We start from the raw sequence: 20,091 nt of genomic DNA, 5'->3' as shown, positions 1-20,091 counted from the left end.
CTTCCTAGTTCCTACAACAGTGAAGCATGCATAATAATATTTGTATTTCCTGGGGTTATAACTTCAATCTAAGTGTAATATAATGAAGCCTCACATTCAAAAAATGTTAAAACCTCTGAATTTGATCAGGATGACTTAAAAATGATAAATTCCTAGTTCTCTGTGTTTGCCTTCTGGGTTCCAGACATGTGAAGTTCACTTGGTTGCACAGGAATCTTAAGGACTAAACGTTTCCTCTTTTTGCAAATGGAAACTCCAAAAAATACTTCAACTATAACAAAAATTGCCACCGTTGTTTGTGCATAAAACAAATCTGTTGAGATCCCTGTAAGTGTGTTGGTAAAGAGACATAAGTCATTGCACCTGACTACTGCCAAGACACTGTGAAATTTTTGGCACATCAGACTCTATTAGGCGGTTAACTGAATGATCTGAATACTGTGAGTCTGAGCGATAATAGAGATGCTCTGAGCACTCATCTCCACAGGTTACACTTGTAGCAGTCTTTCTCAGGCTAGTATTCCCACATTTTGGGAAACCCAAACTGAAGAGGTTTGAATCTTCAGAGCTGAAGAATGTTCTATGATTCTATGATGAACTATCACGAAAGTAGTTATCTCAGCAATTCTTGATATGACCAGAAGAGGTGGTCGAAAACAGAGACATGAAGGTGGCACTCCAGTTGAAATCTTTTTCATGCTATTCTTCTGTGCATGTATGTCTTCTCCAGACTTCCAAATTGCAAGCTGTAATCTACATCCTCTTGTAGGCGCTAGTACCTCTTCCACTGCTTACTGCCAAGCTTTGTCCCATAGCTAGCTCCCAGGAGGTTGCCTCCATCCAGCTGTTCTCAGTGCAGTGCCTTTTCCCATATGAAGCCCTTGAAAGGCTAATACAATAACTGCCAAAGAGCAAATCTTTTTCCAACAGTTCAGGAGCGAGTGACCAGTAATGAGAAAATCTATTAATTACTGTATGAGTGAAATTTCGACAGAGAAGTAGGAGAGCAGGAAAGGGATTCATCTGAGCTAATTTGCATGGATAGGCCAACTATTCTCTATAGGCTACACACAGTTCACAGAGCTCCAGAGCACGATGCCTTGGAGGACAACACTGGTATGAACTTTTTCCATTAACCTCAGCCTGGCAAGTCCCTTCTGGGCAGGGTGTTGCACACTGGGAATTGTGCTCTTTTCATAATGCCTTCCCTGCCCGGCTTGGAGCAAATTTCTCCATTCATCTCCAGCCTTGTTTGCTGGACAACTGCAATGGAGCTATAAGCTAGTCTTTTCAGCCATTCAGAAATGTAAAATTGTGAAAGTACAATTAATAGATGAAAACTCAGTTACTGAAAATACAAGGAAAGATGTTGTATCCCTATTGGAAGGAATCTTTCTGAATCTTTCTGTTAAGTTTATTGGTGAAGATCAGTATGTGAGAGACAGGAACCGAGTAAAGGCTTCTTAAGGAGGGTGGTGATGGTGACTAGATAAACAAGCTCCCGGCATGTACAAGGATGAAGGTGTCATTGCCTTTTCATTATTGCTACTTGGTAATACCAGCCGGGATCAGGATCCCCTGAACTCAGCTCTGCAGGCTGTCCTTGCCCTGATGAGTTTACAGGCTGAGAAATCAGGTTCGCGCTGACTGTGTTTAAAAAATGTAGACCTAATAAATCACCAAGTTCAAATAATTTACATTCCAAAGTACTAACGGAGCTTCCAAGTTGCTGGATGCTGGCACCAAATTCTTCCTTTCTGCGTTTATCAGTAATGGGCATAAGCCCAGTCTGTCCGTGACATCTACAGTGTAATTGCATTTCTTGAGTGGCACCAGAATTTCTTTTCCTTGTCATCAGGCCTTTTAACAACATTCTGCTAGTTCTCTGTAGTGGCTTCTAGCTGTGCTAGTAAGTGTATTGTGTGCAGTGTGGCATGTCTGCCGTGGGATATTTTGGAGACATACTAGACAAGGGGCAATGGACCAGCCAGTGTGAGTGTAAAGTTTCACATTGCTAGGAATTTCTTCATGTTAACTGATATCTCGTATTAACCCAGCTTTAAAAGAGTTATCAACCATGTAACCATTTCTTGTTTAGTTTAGCTTCAATCTTTGATGAAATTATGAAGCCTGACCCTAATCGTTTAGACCCTGGTTTCAAACAGGCAGGGCAACATTCACTGAGTACAAACGTTCCTGATTTACTCTCCAATGAGAGGAGAACTGTGGAGCCTATTATAAAAGGCAGTTTGGTGGAATGGGCTGAGAAAACAAGATTTAGAAATAAAAGAAGATCAAGAGAATTGTACATAAAAATAACCACACCAAACTAACCTAATTGCTGTCTGTTGTGAGATCCGTAAAATGCTGATAAAGTGTACGACCTTTCTATCTATTTAGTCCTTAGGAAAGCTTTTAATAGGAAACCTTCCATCAAAGGATTGGATTCCTTAACTGCTCAGGCTGAATGAGGAGGTGCCATACATTGACTCCAGAAGAAATGTGAGCAAGGAGGGAGTTACTCTAGAGTGCTCTGGGTTCTTACAGGGAGAGGTCACTTGCAAAATCCCTCAACAGTCAGACCTAACATAGTTTCACAGTTCACTTGCCAGAGACTATAAGTGAGGCTGCATCTGCAAAATAACAGTGTTTTTTATGACATATCAAAATATGGTTAATTTCAAAGAATCTGCTAGAGAATTCCTTCAAAAAGGATGCCAGGGGAATGGGCTAGAGAGCAGTTGATGGAAGGTAACGTGGGAGAATGTGCAATGAAGCACTTGAAAATCCCAAGATCACACAGCTGGCAATGCTGAGTGAAGAAGTGGAATGCTCTAGTGCTCTCCGGGGCTTTGGGATCCTTGTTGGTAGTAACTAGAGCAGAGCAAAGAAAGAGGAAAACATATTTCTATAAATGTTCATCCAGTTGTAAACACTAATCTTAACCCTATATGCAACCTTTCACACACACTTCTGTTAAATATTTGAGCAAGCTTATGCACAGATGCAGGAAGGGGCAATTCCCCCTTGGTAAGAGGGTGTGTGCAAACTCATGCCACTTGAGCCCATGACAACAGATTTTCTGCTGGTGGTTTATGCTAGCATATTTTACTTTGCAGCTGGGGGCAGAGGATAGGAATGTGTACACAGCTCAACTGACATGAAGGGATTTGTTCAATCTCCATAAATTTAATTTGGACTAAGGGTGTGCAGGCAGAGCATTGCTCAGGAATGCCTACCTCCTAAGCAGCTCCATGCTTATACAAGCCACAGGTCCCTGTAGGATTTAGGAACAGATCAGTCTCCCTGATATGTTGGCGTCTCAGTAGAGGCTGCCAGCTGGGACTGGGATGTAGTAGACCACCAGTTCATTTCCAGCTGGCTACAAAATCCTCTCAGATGGAGATGACTTTGATACCAAAATTAACCTAGGCTGGTTTCAGACCAATATCTTAAAGGCGTACAGATTTTCTACTACCCTTTGAGTCATCTAGTCCCCCAACAGGGAACTTTAATGCCAGTGCAGCATCTGCTGTAGAATATTTGTATTCATGGCTTCCTGTGTGAAGCTCTGGATGGATGTGATTACTGAATGTGTTGGGAAAAGGACAGTTCACTGCCTGGCTTTTATTTCCAGCTATTTTGTATTTCTATGCAAGGAGCTTATATGCCATGTTGTAAATGGCTGGTTTTCTTATATGATGTCTCTTTTTTTCTCATCCTCCTAATGGGCTTCTTGCTAAAACTGACGTTTCAGCAGCATTCCCATTATTAGTTATGATGCCAGTAAATGGAGGTCTCAGTAGTGGGTGAAATTTAAATTGGGTTTGAAGAGCATTCAAATAATTCAGCGCTTTACTTTCATTTGGTGGTTCAGTTTGCACAGTGTATGATTTAGTTATTCACATTTTAGTTACTGTGTTGATATTGTTTAGCAAAGACCTTCTTTTGCCTGAGATCTGACTACAGCTCTTGGCCAGTCTAATGTTGTTTACTGTAGCTAGCATGAAACTAATGTTTTGTTCTCTGGGTTCCTGTTTGATGTTATAAGTTGAGTCACACTAGCTAGTGCAGGAATCATTTCCATTTTGTTTCATACTGCTAACATGAGAAACAGCTAGCAGTAGAAAAGGACCTATTTTTGAGAATAAATGTTAGGCATGCTTTGTTCTGCTGGGAGTTTGTAGTAGTATAGTGTCTTGAATAGGGCTTTACTTTTCATTCCAAAATGCTATCCTAAACTGCAGTGACTGATTTAAAACAGGACATAAGGCGCTACACAATCCAAGTCAATGTTGTGCAAGAAGTCTGCAAAGTTAACACTTAACAGCTTCTGTCTGTGAGACCAGAATCATACTCCTGAAATGCTAATAAAAAATACATATTTTAACCTTTACATTAACACAAAGGATATCCCAAGCTATTAATAGGATGCATTTCATTTTAACTGGAAATTTCACCCAATAGCCTAATTAAGAACTAATTCATACTTGAGGAGAAAAGGAAGCAATTTGATTTACAATATCTTATGTGATTAAATCACCAGGGAAGAGAAAGAAGGATTTGAGATGGAAGGGGAGGACTTTTCACCTTCACTATATGTGAAGAATGGAATTTCTCTTCTTACAACCCTTTTGCCCCTGCCTTCACAGTTTAAAAAGGATTCACTGGCTTTTATTTAGTTGCCTAAACTACTGATTTTTCATCTTGCAGGGTGGCTTCAAAATCCAATGTGAACTTTTTAAGGCACCTAATGATCCATTCTATTATCCCCCAGGACAACGCTACTTCCAGCGATTTCATGGGGAACTGATTCAGAAAATACCCTTTCTCTCTCTTGTGGTTTCCTAGGCCCTTGAATCATGTTGATAGCTGGATAACTCTTTTCTTTGCAACAGTATGGTGGAGTCAGTAGCCAGGGTCTGCAAACAAACCTGGGGTGAAGGTTGATTGGGGGAAGCGATTCATGCTGTTTGTGGCCCAAACAATGTATCTATGGAACAGCTCAATTTCTATGCCAAGATAAGGTCTTATCATCAGGTAGCTTTTAGAGCAGTACAGATGCATGGGATTCCTTGCTCTTCTATCTAAGCATATAATGATTTTTTTTAAAAAAAGCCTCCTTATCGATTTTCATTTTGCAATAAACATAGTTACAAACTTAGATAGACTTGAGAAAGTATAAGCCAATACCAATGGAAAGTATCATGGGGCTTATAAAATACGGTGTTTGCAGATATTGTTGAACTAATAATGAGACAATTCAAAATCTAATAAAACATTGCAAATTTTGTCTGGCCATCTACTTTGGTCACAACTTTAGCATGCATGAATCTTCATGAATGAGTCATGCCACATGACCACAGTAATGTCTTTCATCTGTGCATCTCAGTGTCTAAACATTTTACTGACTGGGGAACTGTCAAGTAATCAAGGAATTTGCCTAAGGAAACACACATAATTTCTGATATAATTAGGGCTAGAAATAGGGTCTCCTCATACTCTTAGCCTAACTGTTGGAGCTATTATCTCTCATAGCCTAATGTAACCTGATGTAGAGAAAATCTTCATGGCAGAAGTGCTACACCCTTTCTTCCTAAAACAGCACTGCCAGAGCTTAATCCCATTCTTCACCTGTCTGATGTACTTCTTCCAGTTCCTTCTTTGCAGGATCAAAGGCAGAGCAGAACTTGAAATCTTGACTTTTTTTCTTTCCCATTGCACAGCATGAAAAGGGGAACTCAGACCAGTTGTGCACTTTGAGGGCAAAAATACGTAAATCACACTGGAAACTTCACTCCGCTTTCCTGAACCTGAGCTAGCACAGGATATTGCTGTCCAGTTGCAGTAAAAAAGGATCTGGATTCTGTAAAAAAACAAAAACAACCCTCCCCCCCCCCAAAGCTTTTAGTAAAATAAGAATCTGGCAGACTTCAAGAACTCTACAAAGCAAGTGGCTATCTCTGCAGGGAAGTGTCAGGAGGCTTTTTGACAAGGTGGGAAGATACCAAGGAAGAAAATAGATACCTATTAGAAGAAAGTGGCAAATAAATTCTCACTTGAATGTTTATTTGTTCCAAATTTTTCATGGTTGTGACCTTTACTTTCATCACTCGCACTATTACCAATTTTGCCTGTTTCCTACATGCAAGCACTCTCATCCTTTTGATGCACAGAATGTTTTAGGACATGATTGTTGGTGGCATGAACACTGCAGAGGGAAGGCATGATTGAACTGTGCTTTTTTTCAGTGAGTATCATTTCCTAAGTGCTTGAGTTACAGTGATAGGATAGTACTCAGTGAAAGGTGAAATGTGTTTAGAGGGACAAGACAAGCGACTGGGATGGTTAAATACTGAATACATTCACCCTTTTTTGTTGATAACATGTGTCTGGCTTTATCTTTTCATGTCCCTTTTGTGCCCCCATTACATGGCTTGACTCACTGCTATTCTCACTGGTCTTTGTACTACATTTGACACTTTAGCCCTGCCAAGTGCTTCCTACATTAAGCCCCTGGGCATGCAAGAATCATGAGCTACCTTGGCCATAATTCAGAGAGCTGTGGCATATGTCTATCTTCTGGAGAAATGCCACAGCCACCCACAGCTCATAGAGGAATTAACCTTGGGAGATGCTTGCAGTTGCACTGGAGATACATTCGATGCATCTCCTTCACCCGTGCTAAAGTCCAGTGTATGCTTGGGAGGCTATAACTCCTGGGAAGCACCTCGCTGTGGGCTTCTTAATTAGTTACATTATAATAGGTGCTTTGGGGATGATGTGACCAGCTTTCAGTGTTCCCTGTGGATTTTTAACTTACAGCATCGTGACGGCACGTTATTGCTCCCTGGTGAATTGCACACACTGTGATTCAATATCCTTTCGCTTGGAAGTTGGGTGCACCTTGCACACATTCTTCTCTTTTTGCTTTGTCAACACTTACTGTAGCAGCTTGCTTTTGCTCTAATGCTAACTGGAATGAGCAGATTGGAGTTATTCTTCTGTCATTTTAGAAATGCCTGATTGAATTAATGCCAAGGTCATGGGTTCAGTCCCCATATGGGGCTATGCTGAGGGTTGGACTAGATCTCCAGAGGTCCCTTCCAACCTTACCATTCTATGATTCTATGATTGAGAAGGTCAAAATGACACAGGGAGACAGACACTCTTGCTTTGAAGGAGTATTTCAGATGTGGGAAGAGAAAGAAATGGAGATGGGCTATTGGGGAGGAGAGAAAAAGAGAGAGAGAATTTGGGGTGGTAGAGCCAGGAGACCAAGGGAAAGAGCCAGGGTATTTGAGGAAAGACAGCACTGTCACATCATCTTTGGACTAAAAAGTTCAACAGGACAGATAAGAAAGGGGAAGAAAAGATGAGTGATGGAAGGGAAGAGGATGTGGAAGATAGGATACAGTTTTAGAAAGAAAAGAAGAAAAAAAGTATCTTAAAACAGCAAAGAATTCAAAAAGTTTACCTTATATCATAAAATCAGGAGGATTATGTGGATTTCAATTCTCCAGAACAAGTAGCAGGATAGATTTAGTTCTTTCAAATATTGGGGGTGGAGAGGCCACCTGTACACAGCCAGAAAAAAAGGTCATAGTCAAATGAGAAGACACTGATGGTAGTAAAATACATATGGTAGGAAAGAAAGGAAGCTAGCTTGTATATAGGGAGCACCTGTGCAGGAACTGTGTTTATAGCCCTGTATAAAAGCACCAGGACCTCTGGCTGGGAATGCAAAGGGTCCTGTTTGTAAACCCAGTAGCAGACAAACATTCTGATTTAGGGCTGCTGCAGTTCTGCCTTGACGCTTACCACTTCCACCTCGAGGGGGAAAAACAAGTGCCAGAATGATTTAAAGACAGAATATCAACCCATACTGCTGCAGGCCTACTTTCCACATTTTCTTGCTTTTATAGTTTTAGCTCTTGTTCCAAGCGAAGGACTTCTGTGTGTGTGTCTGTGTGTATTTCCTTCCAAAATTCACATGCAAAATCAATGACTCAAATTCTTAAGAAAGACATTTGTAGAGATTTTTAGAAACTCATGAAGCATAGTATTCCCCCCCCCCCCATTAAAAGGCAACACTTTATAGGGAACAATATGCTTGTGTAACCGCATTTTTTATGTCACCATTCCTTCTGTCATTTGCATTATAGCCAAATAAAAAAGGAGAAAGACTAGAGTATAAGTCATTCCTTTAAGAATCAGAAGATCTTCGTTTAGTCCCCTGCTATATTACAAATGTCTAGTTTGATGTTAGGAAGATCCCTTCATGTACCCCATGTCTCAGTTTCCTAACTATAATGTAGGAACTTTACACTTGTTTCCTCAGAGGTGGTGGGAAGATAAATCTGTTAAAGACTCTGAGATGCTCAAATGCTATGATGTGGAGATGAATGTTAGATAAATATGCAAATAGAGGGCTAACAGATTCCTTTCCATGGGTTTTATTCATATCAGGCAAAAACATATCACATTTGCAACTCCAAGAGAGGACCCACAAGTGCTGATTTTTGGTAGACCTTTAAACCAATGTGGAAATTTTAAGATCTAGGCTGTAGCGTGATAGTAACAGAGTTTTACTTTATAGGCAGAGAAATACAGAACAATGTCAATATTTTTATTTGAAAAATCCCTAAGATATTTCTAAAATAGATTTTCTGTGAAATCTGCTGCAGTCACAACTACAGGATGTTATGATGTGGCACAAAATTTTTTTTAGGTACTCAAATATAATGCAGAAATCTCAAGTTCAAGCCTATAACACTCTTTATAGAATCCCACTCCATTAGATTTTGCCTATATATAATTCCTCCGAATCAGTAGCTATTTGTATGTCATTTGGGCTTTTAAACATGGTACAGAAATATTGATAATCCTGTTCTTGGTGTGGTATTACTTATCTGATTCATGGATATCTTTTCTTTTTTTTTTTTTTTTTGTTGCCCTGCAATTTGAAGCCTAATTAAAATAATCTTTTGAGGAAAGATTTTGAGACATGGATGGAGTTTAAATAATTACCACTCACGTGTTTAGTTCCAGAGCAAAGATCTTTTTTCCTTTATAATCTGCTTTATTCTATCTCCCAGCTATGTAGCAGTGCTCTTTGCTGTTTTACAAACTGAAACTTACTGTGATGGTCATTATTATTCATAGATTCATAGAATTTAAGATTATAAAGGACCATTAGATGATCTAATCCAACCTCCTGCTTAGCAGAGGCCAGAGAATTTCATCCGGTTACCTCTGTGTTGAAGGAGTAACTTATGTTTGACGATATTGGATCTTCTGGAGAGGCATCTACTCTGGATTTGAGGAATTCAAAAGGCAAATAATCCCTGGATAGTTCTTCCAATAATTAATCATCCATACTGGTAAAAAAAACCATCAGTTCTGTACCTTATTTCTAATTTGAATTCTCTGGCTTTAAATTCCAGCTATTGGTTCTTGTAATATGTCTTTTTCCACTAGATTAAGGAGTCCTTTAAAAACTACTACATTCTTATGATAAAGGCACTTATGCGATCTAATCAAATGACCTTTAGGTCGTTTCAAGTTAATAACAAGGAAAAACTATGTATATTGTAGACGCGCCTAACAGGCCCCAGTTACCAAGCAGGGGCCCTTGAGGAACTGACTGGTTTAGGAACTGACAGTTTTTAGGAAACGGAAGTTCACTTATCTTCTCTGTCACAAATTTCTGGTGCATCCTTGGACCTGTCCTTCATCTCTGTTGGGTTTTGGCTGCTCACCTTCAGAATGGGAATACTAGCATTTCCTCCATAGAGCATATATGCAAATTGTTGGGATTTAGTCACTGTGGTGGGCACGGTAGAAAAAAACGCTTATAAGACAGCAATCCTAAGCATTTGTCTAACTTACCAAAAAAATACCGTCTACATGTTAGACGTAGGCCAAGATTGTGTATCTCCTGTATTGAGCTCTACAAAAAGTGCTGATTACTGCTGTGAAGTAACTATGTTTTAAACTAAGGCAATAGTGAGGCATGGCTACATTAGGTAACCGAGTGCAATGCTGTGTGACTTGAACCGTTGCTGACCTCAGCTGTTTTGTTCTCACATCATGCAGAAATATTGTTTGGATCCCAAAGATAAAATAGCTGTTACAGTGCAGAGATCATAACCCCTTCTGTTCATGATTAGGAGACTTGCTTAAATGATTAAATGACAGATGACTTTGGTTTGAGCTAAACTGACTCTGAGTTATTGCCTCCGTAACTTTTTTGCCAGACCAGATCTGTACCTTGAGCACAGGTACAGATGGAAAAGCTGGAGGAAAATGTTTTCTTCAGCTATCCCAGCTGCCTCCAAAACAATTGGAGCACTGTACTCAATTTTGCATATCAGCCCAACAATCCTTTGGCAACTAGGTTAGGTCTTTATAGAGCTTTAAAGTTTATAGCCATGGAGAGGGCTTAACATCCCTGTACTGAAAGCCAAAAAAGAAAAAAAAAGGCTTAGCTAACAGCCAAATCCCAACTACACTTCCAAAGTAGGTTTCCAGTCATGCTCAAGGCTTCTGTTTATACAGCAGAGTATGACCCAGAAAGATAGATCTTGCGATCTGCCACTTTGAGATGGAGCCTGTGTATTTCATAGACTGTCTAGAAGTCACATGTAGCAATGGAATCAGTTTAGAGGAATCAGTTCTAATTATGGAGTCAAACCGGCCTTTACCTTGGCATGGCATCATTCTGGAAAAAGAACTTGTGTGTTTCTCAAAATTTATAGTCTATGAGTTGCGTAATGAAAGGCCAGCAAAGACCTGGAAACCTGCAGGTAGGTCCCCTTGGAGATACATGGATAGGGATCTTGGAATGCCTTTTGTCTCATCCCTGCATTGTTTCTTTTTTCTATCTATGGTTATATCCTCAGGACACCTCTTTGCTTTTGTTTGCCAGTTCTTATTCTTTCCTGCTTAGAAACTTTGCAAACATCTATGCTGCTCTTTCCTTCCTTTCCTCTTGAGCATTAAACACAGCATGGCTTCCCATGACTTGTAAGTGCATCAGTCACTTACTATGTTTCTATTAACATTGAGTGCATTCTTTTCTGCTCTTTCTGAAACACTAATGTCTGGCACTAGGCAACCCCCTACATCATCATCTGGGGAGCTCAGGTTGAAGAACAGTGGATAAAAAGAATAAACTGCTAAAGTCAGGATTTGTATTAGCTGTTATCATTTGTTTACTCTTAATTACCTCTTTCCCTTATTTATCTCCCTTTAATGGTATGTCAGCCAACAATTTCTAAGCTCTCAGCAACTGATTTGTCAAGAATGTGGGTACACACTCACTCCTGTTACAGGCCTATGTTTAGCCATGGAAAGCAAAACTGTGCTGCGCTGTACTCAAGTGTAAATCTGGACTAACTCCATGGAAGAGCTTCGGGTTTAAACTGATACATGTGTGTACTAAACAACTTTTAATGTACCAAGCCAGGTGCTTGTTCCAGTCTGCTTAAAGTTGGAGACCCTGTGCTAGTCCAACTGGATCACCTTCAGTGGAGGATACAGGTGTTGAGTTGTACCACCCCTAGACACACTGGAATCACCCCTGCTGGTGGGTGCCAATCCGAAATGCATGAGCAGTGTTGTTTCACGGTATATTGTTGAGAGTGGGAAAGAAGTAGCCACCTGCCCGCTGGATTATTCCTCTCACAGTTGTTTGGTCTGCGTGAAAGAGATGTGTTTTGTGGGGACAGTGTAGATGACTCCCTCTTCACAAAGGTTAAACTTTTCCTGTTCAACTTTTTCATCAATGACCTGGACGAAGGGACAGAGTGCCACCTCAGCAAGTTTGCTGATAATACCAAGCTGGGAGGAGTGGCTGATACAGCTGAGGGCTGTGCTGCCATTCAGAGAGACCTGGCCAGGCTGGAGAGCTGGGCAGAGAGGAACCTCCTGAGGTTCAACAAGGGCAAGTGCAGAGTTCTGCACCTAGGGAGAAATAACCCTATGCACCAGTACAAGCTGGGGGCTGACCTGCTGGAGAGCAGCTCTGCAGAGAAGGACCTGGGAGTGCTGGTGGATGACAAATTGACTATGAGCCAGCAATGTGCCCTTGTGGCCAGGAAGGCCAATGGTCTCCTGGCGTGCATTAGGAAGAGTGTTGCCAGCAGGTCAAGGGAGCTGATCCTGCCCCTCTACTCAGCCCTGCTGAGGCCTCATCTCGAGTACTTCATCAGGTTCTGGGCTCCCCAGTCCAAGAGAGACATGGAGCTACTGGAGAGAGTCCAGCGAAGATGATCAGAGGGCTGGAGCATCTGCCCTACGAGGAACGGCTGCGAGAGCTGGGCCTTTTTAGCCTGGGGAAGAGAAGACTGAAGACTGAGGGGGGATCTTATCAATGTCTACAAGTAACTGAAGGGAGGGTGTCCAGAGAACGGGGACAAACTCTTTTCAGTTGTCTCATGTGACAGGACAAGAGGAAATGGGCACAAACTGAACCACAGGAAGTTCTGCCTGAATCTGAGGAGGAATTGCTTTCCTGTGAGAGTGACAGAGCACTGGAACAGGTTGCCCAGAGAGGTTATGAAGTCTTCTTCTCTGGAGATATCCAAAGCCCGCCTGGATGCAACCCTGTCTAACATGCTCCAGGTGACCCTGCTGAGCAGGGAGGTTGGACTAGATGATCTCCAGAGGTCCCTTCCAACCTTACTGATTCTATGATGCTAAGGTACAGCACAAAAGCACAGTCAGGGAGAATGCCAGCGCCTCTCTTCTTCTAGTTCTCCTTTTCATACTTATTTGAAGGAGTAAAGAAAGAAATATGTCCCTGCAGCAAGTATTGACTGCAAATGATCACGTTTTTCTTGTGAAAGGATCAATCAGAGCAAACTCCTACCTTCTCTAGCATTCACCTGCATTTGCAAATAAATTAGCCATAAGAACAGCTTCTGCAGCCTCCTCCCATGTGTTTTTTTTTTCTGTTGAAAGAAGCAGGAGAATGGCCATGATGTTGCCTGTTCTGCTGTAACTCTATCATAATATATCAGGTATGGCGGTGAATTTTGCACGGTCTAGTATGGATTACAGCACTTTCATTGCAACTTTAGGCTGTCTAGGGGAAGGGTTTGCTCACGCTTGCTCGGAGAAGCCACACTGACATATTAGAAGTTGCTGAAGAGACTGTGGCTCAGAGCTGGTGGCAGCTGTATATCAGGTTTGTGGAACTTGGTGGTGCTTGGTGCTGCAGGGTGGGCAGAGTTTCACAGAGGCTACAGTTTGGTGCAGCCCCAGCTGCAAAAAAAATGGAAGAGGTAGTGTAGCAATGCTGTCTTTCCTGTCATTCTCAAGAGGAAATGAGATGACTCCACTGATCTGCTTGCCTCCCGCTTAGGGCAACATTGATTTAGAAGGATGTTAGTATTACGTCTTCATAATGCATAGTGTTTTATGCAAGTCCTGGGTGTTCCTATGCACAGTTTGGAAAATAAACTGCCAACATTTGTTCAGTGTCTTAACATCCTGTGTAAGAATGACAGTAAACCCCTGTGATAAATTCATATACGTTGGTGTCCTGAGCCATCAGCTTTGCTTGCGAGAGGTCAGCATGCAGGTGTAAACCACCACTTTTCCTTTCATGTTTCTTGGCTTATTTGTACCTTTAAATTTAAGACTGCTTCCAAGTGGCTTGCTACTAACCAGCCTGTCCATTTATGGATGGCAGAGTTCAGAGCAACAGGTATGACACTGGCAAAACCATATAAATTCACAAAGAAAAACAGCTACAACAAAACTAAAACAAAATGTCTCTAGGGAAATTTCAGGCAAAGCTTTATTGTTAACGAACCTAGACACCAACATTTGAAAGTAGTTACTAAATATCTAAGGGCTCATTCCTACTTGAAGACTACAAGGTCAAATTTTCTTTTGCGGTATGTTGATACCTGGATCAAAACAGAACACTTAAGGATTTTGGAGAGCCCACTCCCAAAGAAATGAATCACTCCACACACACTTCTGAAGTTGTTGGATTACTGTGTGTGTGTTGTAGAGTTACTCAGTACATATGCACTGTATGAGCAAAATAGACCAGAGCATCCAGCACTGGGTCTACTGCACAACATGCATGCAGCACATTTGCAGTTGCAGAACAGCCAATTGCTGGGCATTTGGGAAAGCAGCTGATAGCCATGACAACACATGAACAGTTGTGTCACTGCTTTTCATACAAAGGACTGGATTTCATAATACAGAAAATACCTTATTATAAAGGATGTCTGGGGCAATTGCAGTGTTGCCTCATAGGTCTTGGGTACCCTTCTAGGAGGGAACCTGAAATCTGGACCCTGTGGGCCCGTATCTTGGGTTAAATTTTGTGTGTTAGACAGGTACTAACCCATCTCTTCCAGGAAAGGAAGTACTGACATGACAGACAACAGACTTTGGCCTTCAAAGCACTGGAAAGCCAAACTCTACACAATGACGAGCGTTTACTCTGCTCCCAACTCTGCCAGCAATGGACAAACTGTGTATCAGATTGTAGCTGTTTCCCCTGTATACATTGGAGATTATTCACTTACTACTGCTGAAACCTACTTTGAGGTTAAAAATTGAAAAGTTCTGTGTGACACATCAGTAGCTGTGATTTGGACTGTGGTGACAATCACTGACATAGCTTAAACTGCATGTGGCAGGTTCAGTACAAGTCAAATGTAAAAATTTACATGTGCAAATAGATGATGGAAAACCAGACCATGCCCTGAAGATTGTGCAAAGAACAGTCATAATCTGCAGGTGCTACAAGGGCTAGAGAGGGAGCAGAAAGTAGCAACAAGACTAAAGTATTTGTTAATGTTCTACTGAAGCATTAGGCTACTGTACATATCTCTCTCTGTGTTGAACACCTCAGGTCAGCATCTGATATTTTTCCAAGTCCAATCTTCTAGATTATAGCATGGGGTTTACTGCTGACTTTCAACATGACTTGGGAAAAAAATAATGTTTCAATCTCATTAAAAAAAGTGGTTTTGTGAATCAGCTCCAGCCTGGAGTCAGTGCATCAAATCCTCATTGTTTTCATTTATATAGCAGTGCTCGTCCTTGCATGAAATTCCTAGAGCACTGTGTGGATGTGACCACATGACTGAGAGTCAGTGCTCTGGTTCCCCAAGTGGAAGATGTCCATGTCTCCCACTAGCCAATTCAATAAGTGCTAAACTCTTAAAATTCCACAGTGTTTCTTTTTCCCATGAGAAACAAAGGATGGAGGCAATCCCATCCATCAACAAAAGAAAACCTTTCCTACAAACCAGGGCATGGAGCACTTCAGAGAGGCAGCCTCTTCCCATAAAGATCCACGCCCCGTTGAACTCCACCAACCCCACCACCACTTCCCAACCTGGAAGGGTTTTCAATCTGCGTGCTGGGAATCTGCTCTGGAAACTGCCAGGGGCTCCAGCCATGCCACCGCTGCCTGGTTGGTTTGGTGGGCAGGGCCAAGAAGCCGCTGGGTCTTCAAAGCACTGATGTACCGGGGGAATGTGCATGAGGTCCTTGCTCAAGAGATATGTCTGGCTACTGGTAATCTTGCCAACATTACACCTTTTCTGAAGTTAAAGAGGGGAAAACAGTCTTTGCTCTGCATTGCCTGGCCCATTGTTATGCACATTTAGGCTCTCTGGGGAGGAAATAGGATAGTGTGTGGACAGCATTTCTTTCTATATCTTTTTTCCTGAATGGAGAGTTTGCCAGTTGTCCCAGTGACTTGCTGGTGATCTGTTTCGATGAAGCTGAGTAGCTTGGGTTTCAGTTCAGATAAATGAAATTACACTGCAGTTAACCAAAAAAAGCAGTGCTGCGAAATCCAGGCTTTCAAAAAGCCGGCCTAAAAATCGCTATGACCTGAGGCTGTGTTTATGAATTTTGTTATTTTGAGTTTTTAGGCTGCCTAAATGTTTCCCCCAATCATAGTGTGTAAAAAAATGTAGTTGCTGTTACTATTATTTAACATAATTGGAGATTCCCATACGATGATTTGTCTCCAGGAGGTGGCCCCGAAGAAAAACATTATCTCCTGCGAGAACGGTAATGATCCATCTGCAGGAGTTAGCACCATTGCGGAAGAGGTGGACGAGCCAAGGCGAGGTCCCTTCCTTGCGGGAGCCGGGCACCAAGCCCCCTTGCTCCGGGACCCCCGGGAAGGGGGTGATCGCGGCTCGCCGGGGGGCGGGGAGGCGTTTCGGCGGCGCCCGGCCCGCGGGGCGCCTTTGCCAACGGCGGGAACGTTGCCCTGGGGACGGCCCCCTCCCTGCCAGGGGGCTGTGCGGGGGGCCCGGACCGGGCCGCGGCGGCGCCCGGAGCGGCCGGGCCGCGGCGGCGGCGGCGGCGGCGGGAGCGCGGGAGCGCGGGGCCCGGGCGCGGGCGCGGAGGCGGCGAGCATGCGCGGCGGCGGCCGCTCCCGCGCCCGGGCTGGAGCGCCTCGGGGGGATGGAGGGATGCGGGCGGGGCGGCGGGATGCGCGGAGGGGAGGAGGCTGGGCCGGGCCGGGCCGGGCCGCCCGCCCGCCCGCCTATTTGAGGGAAAGTATCAGTTTGTAGGCGCTCAGTGCCGGCCGCCGCGGAGAGGCAGCGGGCGAGCGGCCGCCGGTCGGGGCGAGCAGCCGGCGCGGCGCTGCCCCCCTGCCGAGGACCGCCGCGCTCGTCGCACGAGTGGCGGCGGCGGCGGGTGCTGCCCGCCCGCGGGGCCGCCGCCCGCGCCCCTTCCCCGCCGCGTTTTTAATGGAAACATGGCGATGGCGGCTCCGACCGGCAGCGCGGCGCCCGTCGCCCCGGCCCTCTGCGGCCACCTCGCCCTGCTGCTGCTGCTCGCCGCCCCCGCCGCCCACGGCTACAGCTTCCCCCAGCAGCACACGTAAGTGCCGCCGCCCGCGGCGGGCGCTCCCCGCGCGGCCGTGCCCGCCGGCGCGGCCCCGGCCCCGCGCCCGGCCCGGCCGCGTCCCGGTGGCGCATCGCCGGGCGGCGGCGGCCGGGTCCCCCCCCCCCCCGCCCCGGCGCCTGCGGGGCCCCCCCGGCGCCTGCGGGGCCCCCGCGCCGCCGCCCCGCAGCGGGAGCCGGAGCGGGAGGGGATGCGGCGGCTCCGCGGCCGCTCCCCGTCCTCAGCCTGCCGGCGGTATGCGGGTCCGCGGGTGGCTCCTGCGTTATTTATTTAATTCCTGAAATACGTCTCGAAGTCTTGGATGTGGAATGTCTCTGCCCTGCCTCCTCCCCGCTCTCCGCCGTGCCCAGGAAAAAAAGGCAAAAATAGGAATGGACCGAAAGTTGCGGGAACACGCAAACTTTGCCAGTGTGTGCCGATTTTTAAGGCAGCTATTTAAGCGTTAATTTAGCGAGAGGGAGAGAAACGATAGATCACTTTCTTGCCTTTCTTTTCAAGTACCCAATATGGTATCTACGGCTGGCTGTACCCGGTGGAGTTTTAGTATAAACTAATAATAGATTGATAGTTCCACAGGCTATCCAAGCTGGGCTTTTTTTCCCCCTGAACTGGAAGAAACAGATTTTAATCTAGTGAACTAGAAGGTCAGAAAGCAAATTGTTTGGGTGAGGGGATGGGGGACTGGAGAGACAGTGCGGGAAGGATGTAAATAGAATTTGGAAGACAATTAGTATTTTTGAAGTTAGCATTTGGGAATATTTGCTGGCCTGTTTGGGTTTTTTTTCTTTTCATACTGCGATAACCCCGAAGCCCCGTTCCCTTCCACAAATCCATGCTAAATCTTGCCGAGATGTATTTTAAGAGGCTGTCATCTACGTTATGAAATGCTGAGGTTTGTTGACACAAAAATGAAAAAAAACCCAGACAATTCAGAGTATGGGCTGACACAGTGTCCTCACAGTCTGCCTTTCTGAAGGTGGGGAAAGATTTCAATGACATAGAGTTAATAATAGCAGTGTTGCCCTTAACTTTGTGCTGCCCCAGTGGATATGGGCTGCTTTGTGTCACAATTTGCTTGTCATTTTTGATTTGCTAAAGAACAGAAATGTGTTTATATCATATATATATGAAGCATTTTTGAAATCTTGTTAGCTTTTTGATTTCTAACTACATTTTTGGCAGGCATGTATTTGGCCTTCTGAAAAGGAGGCTTATCAGCAGGAGAAATAGTGTTGTTTATCTGGAAAAGCTGTAGTTTACCTTGTTAATATCTGGCTTCATTGAAGACAGGGTTGTTTGCACTCTTCATTTATTCAGAAATACCTCCGATTCGTGTAGATTCTTTCTGAATTCTTTTGGGTCTGGTATCCAGATTTTTAATATCTTTGACCTTTGAGAACTGATGGGATCTTTTTTCTTGCTGTCAAGTAAATACAGAAATTCTTCTATGAGAAATATCTACCTACAGGGGGAGGAAAAGAAAGGGAATGTGCTAGTACCAGCCCAAGTACCACATCCTTATGGCCTGATCTTCTAGCTTAACTCACATGAATAATCTTTACTTATATGAGAATTCCTACAGGAGTAAATGGGATTATGAGCGTGGTGAGGAACTAAGCACAGTTATAGTTTGTGTGATGTTTCTGGTATTTCAGCAGCTTTTTCAGAGGCTGTAAGTTGTTGCTTTTTCCTCTTCAATTCCGAGCACAGAATCATATTATAGAACAAATCCCTCCTAGATGCAAGTATACAAATCAGAAATGTTTTCTTTCTGACTGCAGGAAGTTTTTAAAGAAGGCTCTTATACCAGGGGTCCTTTTTAAGAGACATGTAAATGATGAATTGGCCTTCCCCTCACTCAGACTGATTATTTTCCATATTGCTGTTATTAACAGTGCCAACTTTTTAGCCAAAGCAGTTTTATTCCAGATAACTCGCATTTCTTGCAGAGTGGTTTGTTACGATAAATTTTGCTAGCTCTTTGTTGATGTTGGTAGCGTTATCCGAATGGGCCTGATCCTGGACTGAGAGAGATGAGATGCATAAAACTGAACCTAATGGCAAAGATGTGCTGTTTATAATTTCTTAAAAATAGGAAGGAATGGTCCTAAAAGGGACAGAATTTTTGTGTGGATGCTTCTGGTGACAGAGGATGGGCAGTTACGCTGACTGACTTTGCATATGAAGAACAGATGAAGAAGGGACACACGACCTCAGCCTGGCCTAATTATCTTTTTGCTTATTTTATTCCCATTATGACCTGTTTCGTGAACCCAGAAAAAAAGAAGAGTCATGAATGGATATTTGATGATGATGCACAATTGCCGGGCAGTAGGTTAATGCCTGTAACGTGGGCTGAAATGCCCTGTGCAGCGTGCCCCAGGGCTTCTGCGAGCATTTCTCAGGAAACAAATATTTTATGGGAGTAAAAAGTGCAATGGTAGCTGGCACCAACACCTGAACAACATCCTTTTATTGACTGTTCCCCTCCGAGTGGCTTCCTAACTGCACCCTTCTTGTTTCTTAAAGATACTGGATAAACCTGAAATCTTTTTGGAAGGTTTGTTGGTCAGAAGCTGAGTTGAGCTGATGAAATGGGCTGCTAAATTCTTCTCCTTAGGAGCCAATTTTCTTCTACTTTGGACAATGCGTCCTTGTTATCAACAGGGAATAATACTGAGTTTTGATTAGAAACCTTGTTTATCTTTGGAGGTTTTCTCTCTGAGTCACTTAAGTCATTTTTTCACTATAGGACTCTCAAAAATGAGGCTGCTTTTTTAAGCAGCTCCAGACCTGTTTCACTCTGACAGACAGCAGACTGAATGATGAGGATATTTTGCTCAAGGAGGGGAGAGGCAGAAAAGAAAAAAGAAAAGAACAACCCTTTTTTTTTGCCACGATGATATTAATTGTCAGCAGTGGTTATGTGTGTTGATTCTTGGTTCTGCCTCTGATAAATCACTGGTGCTCCACATTATCTCTCTCTCCTCCCGGGTAGCATGGTTTTAATCATCTTATGCTGAGCTAAGGAAGGCTTGGCTCAGCCAGTTGTCCAAAGGGGAATTTCTCACTGAGATTTAAAAAGCAAAATCCCAGATTGAAACAAACCCATTTGGGCGGGCATGTTAGATGATGGCCGTTGACTGACAAGGCTGTTTTTAGGAATGGTCATATATGAGAATA

The 20,091-nt window shown here is 43.5% G+C and overlaps 1 protein-coding gene across 2 annotated transcripts in view; it reads left to right on the top strand.

Moving 5' to 3' along the window:
- Positions 1-16,738: 16,738 nt before the first annotated feature.
- CACNA2D2 (calcium voltage-gated channel auxiliary subunit alpha2delta 2) overlaps positions 16,739-20,091 on the top strand; it is a 210,010-nt gene continuing 206,657 nt past the window's right edge. For both annotated transcript variants that reach the window (XM_062586057.1, XM_062586056.1), the window contains exon 1: positions 16,739-16,884. In XM_062586057.1, the coding sequence (XP_062442041.1) occupies positions 16,760-16,884 (125 nt within the window). In that variant the 5' untranslated portion in view covers positions 16,739-16,759. The remainder of the gene's footprint in view (positions 16,885-20,091) is intronic.

Source organism: Rhea pennata, chromosome 12, assembly GCF_028389875.1.
Source record: "Rhea pennata isolate bPtePen1 chromosome 12, bPtePen1.pri, whole genome shotgun sequence".
NCBI lineage: Eukaryota > Metazoa > Chordata > Aves > Rheiformes > Rheidae > Rhea > Rhea pennata.
This window is presented reverse-complemented; position numbering and strand designations above follow the sequence as displayed.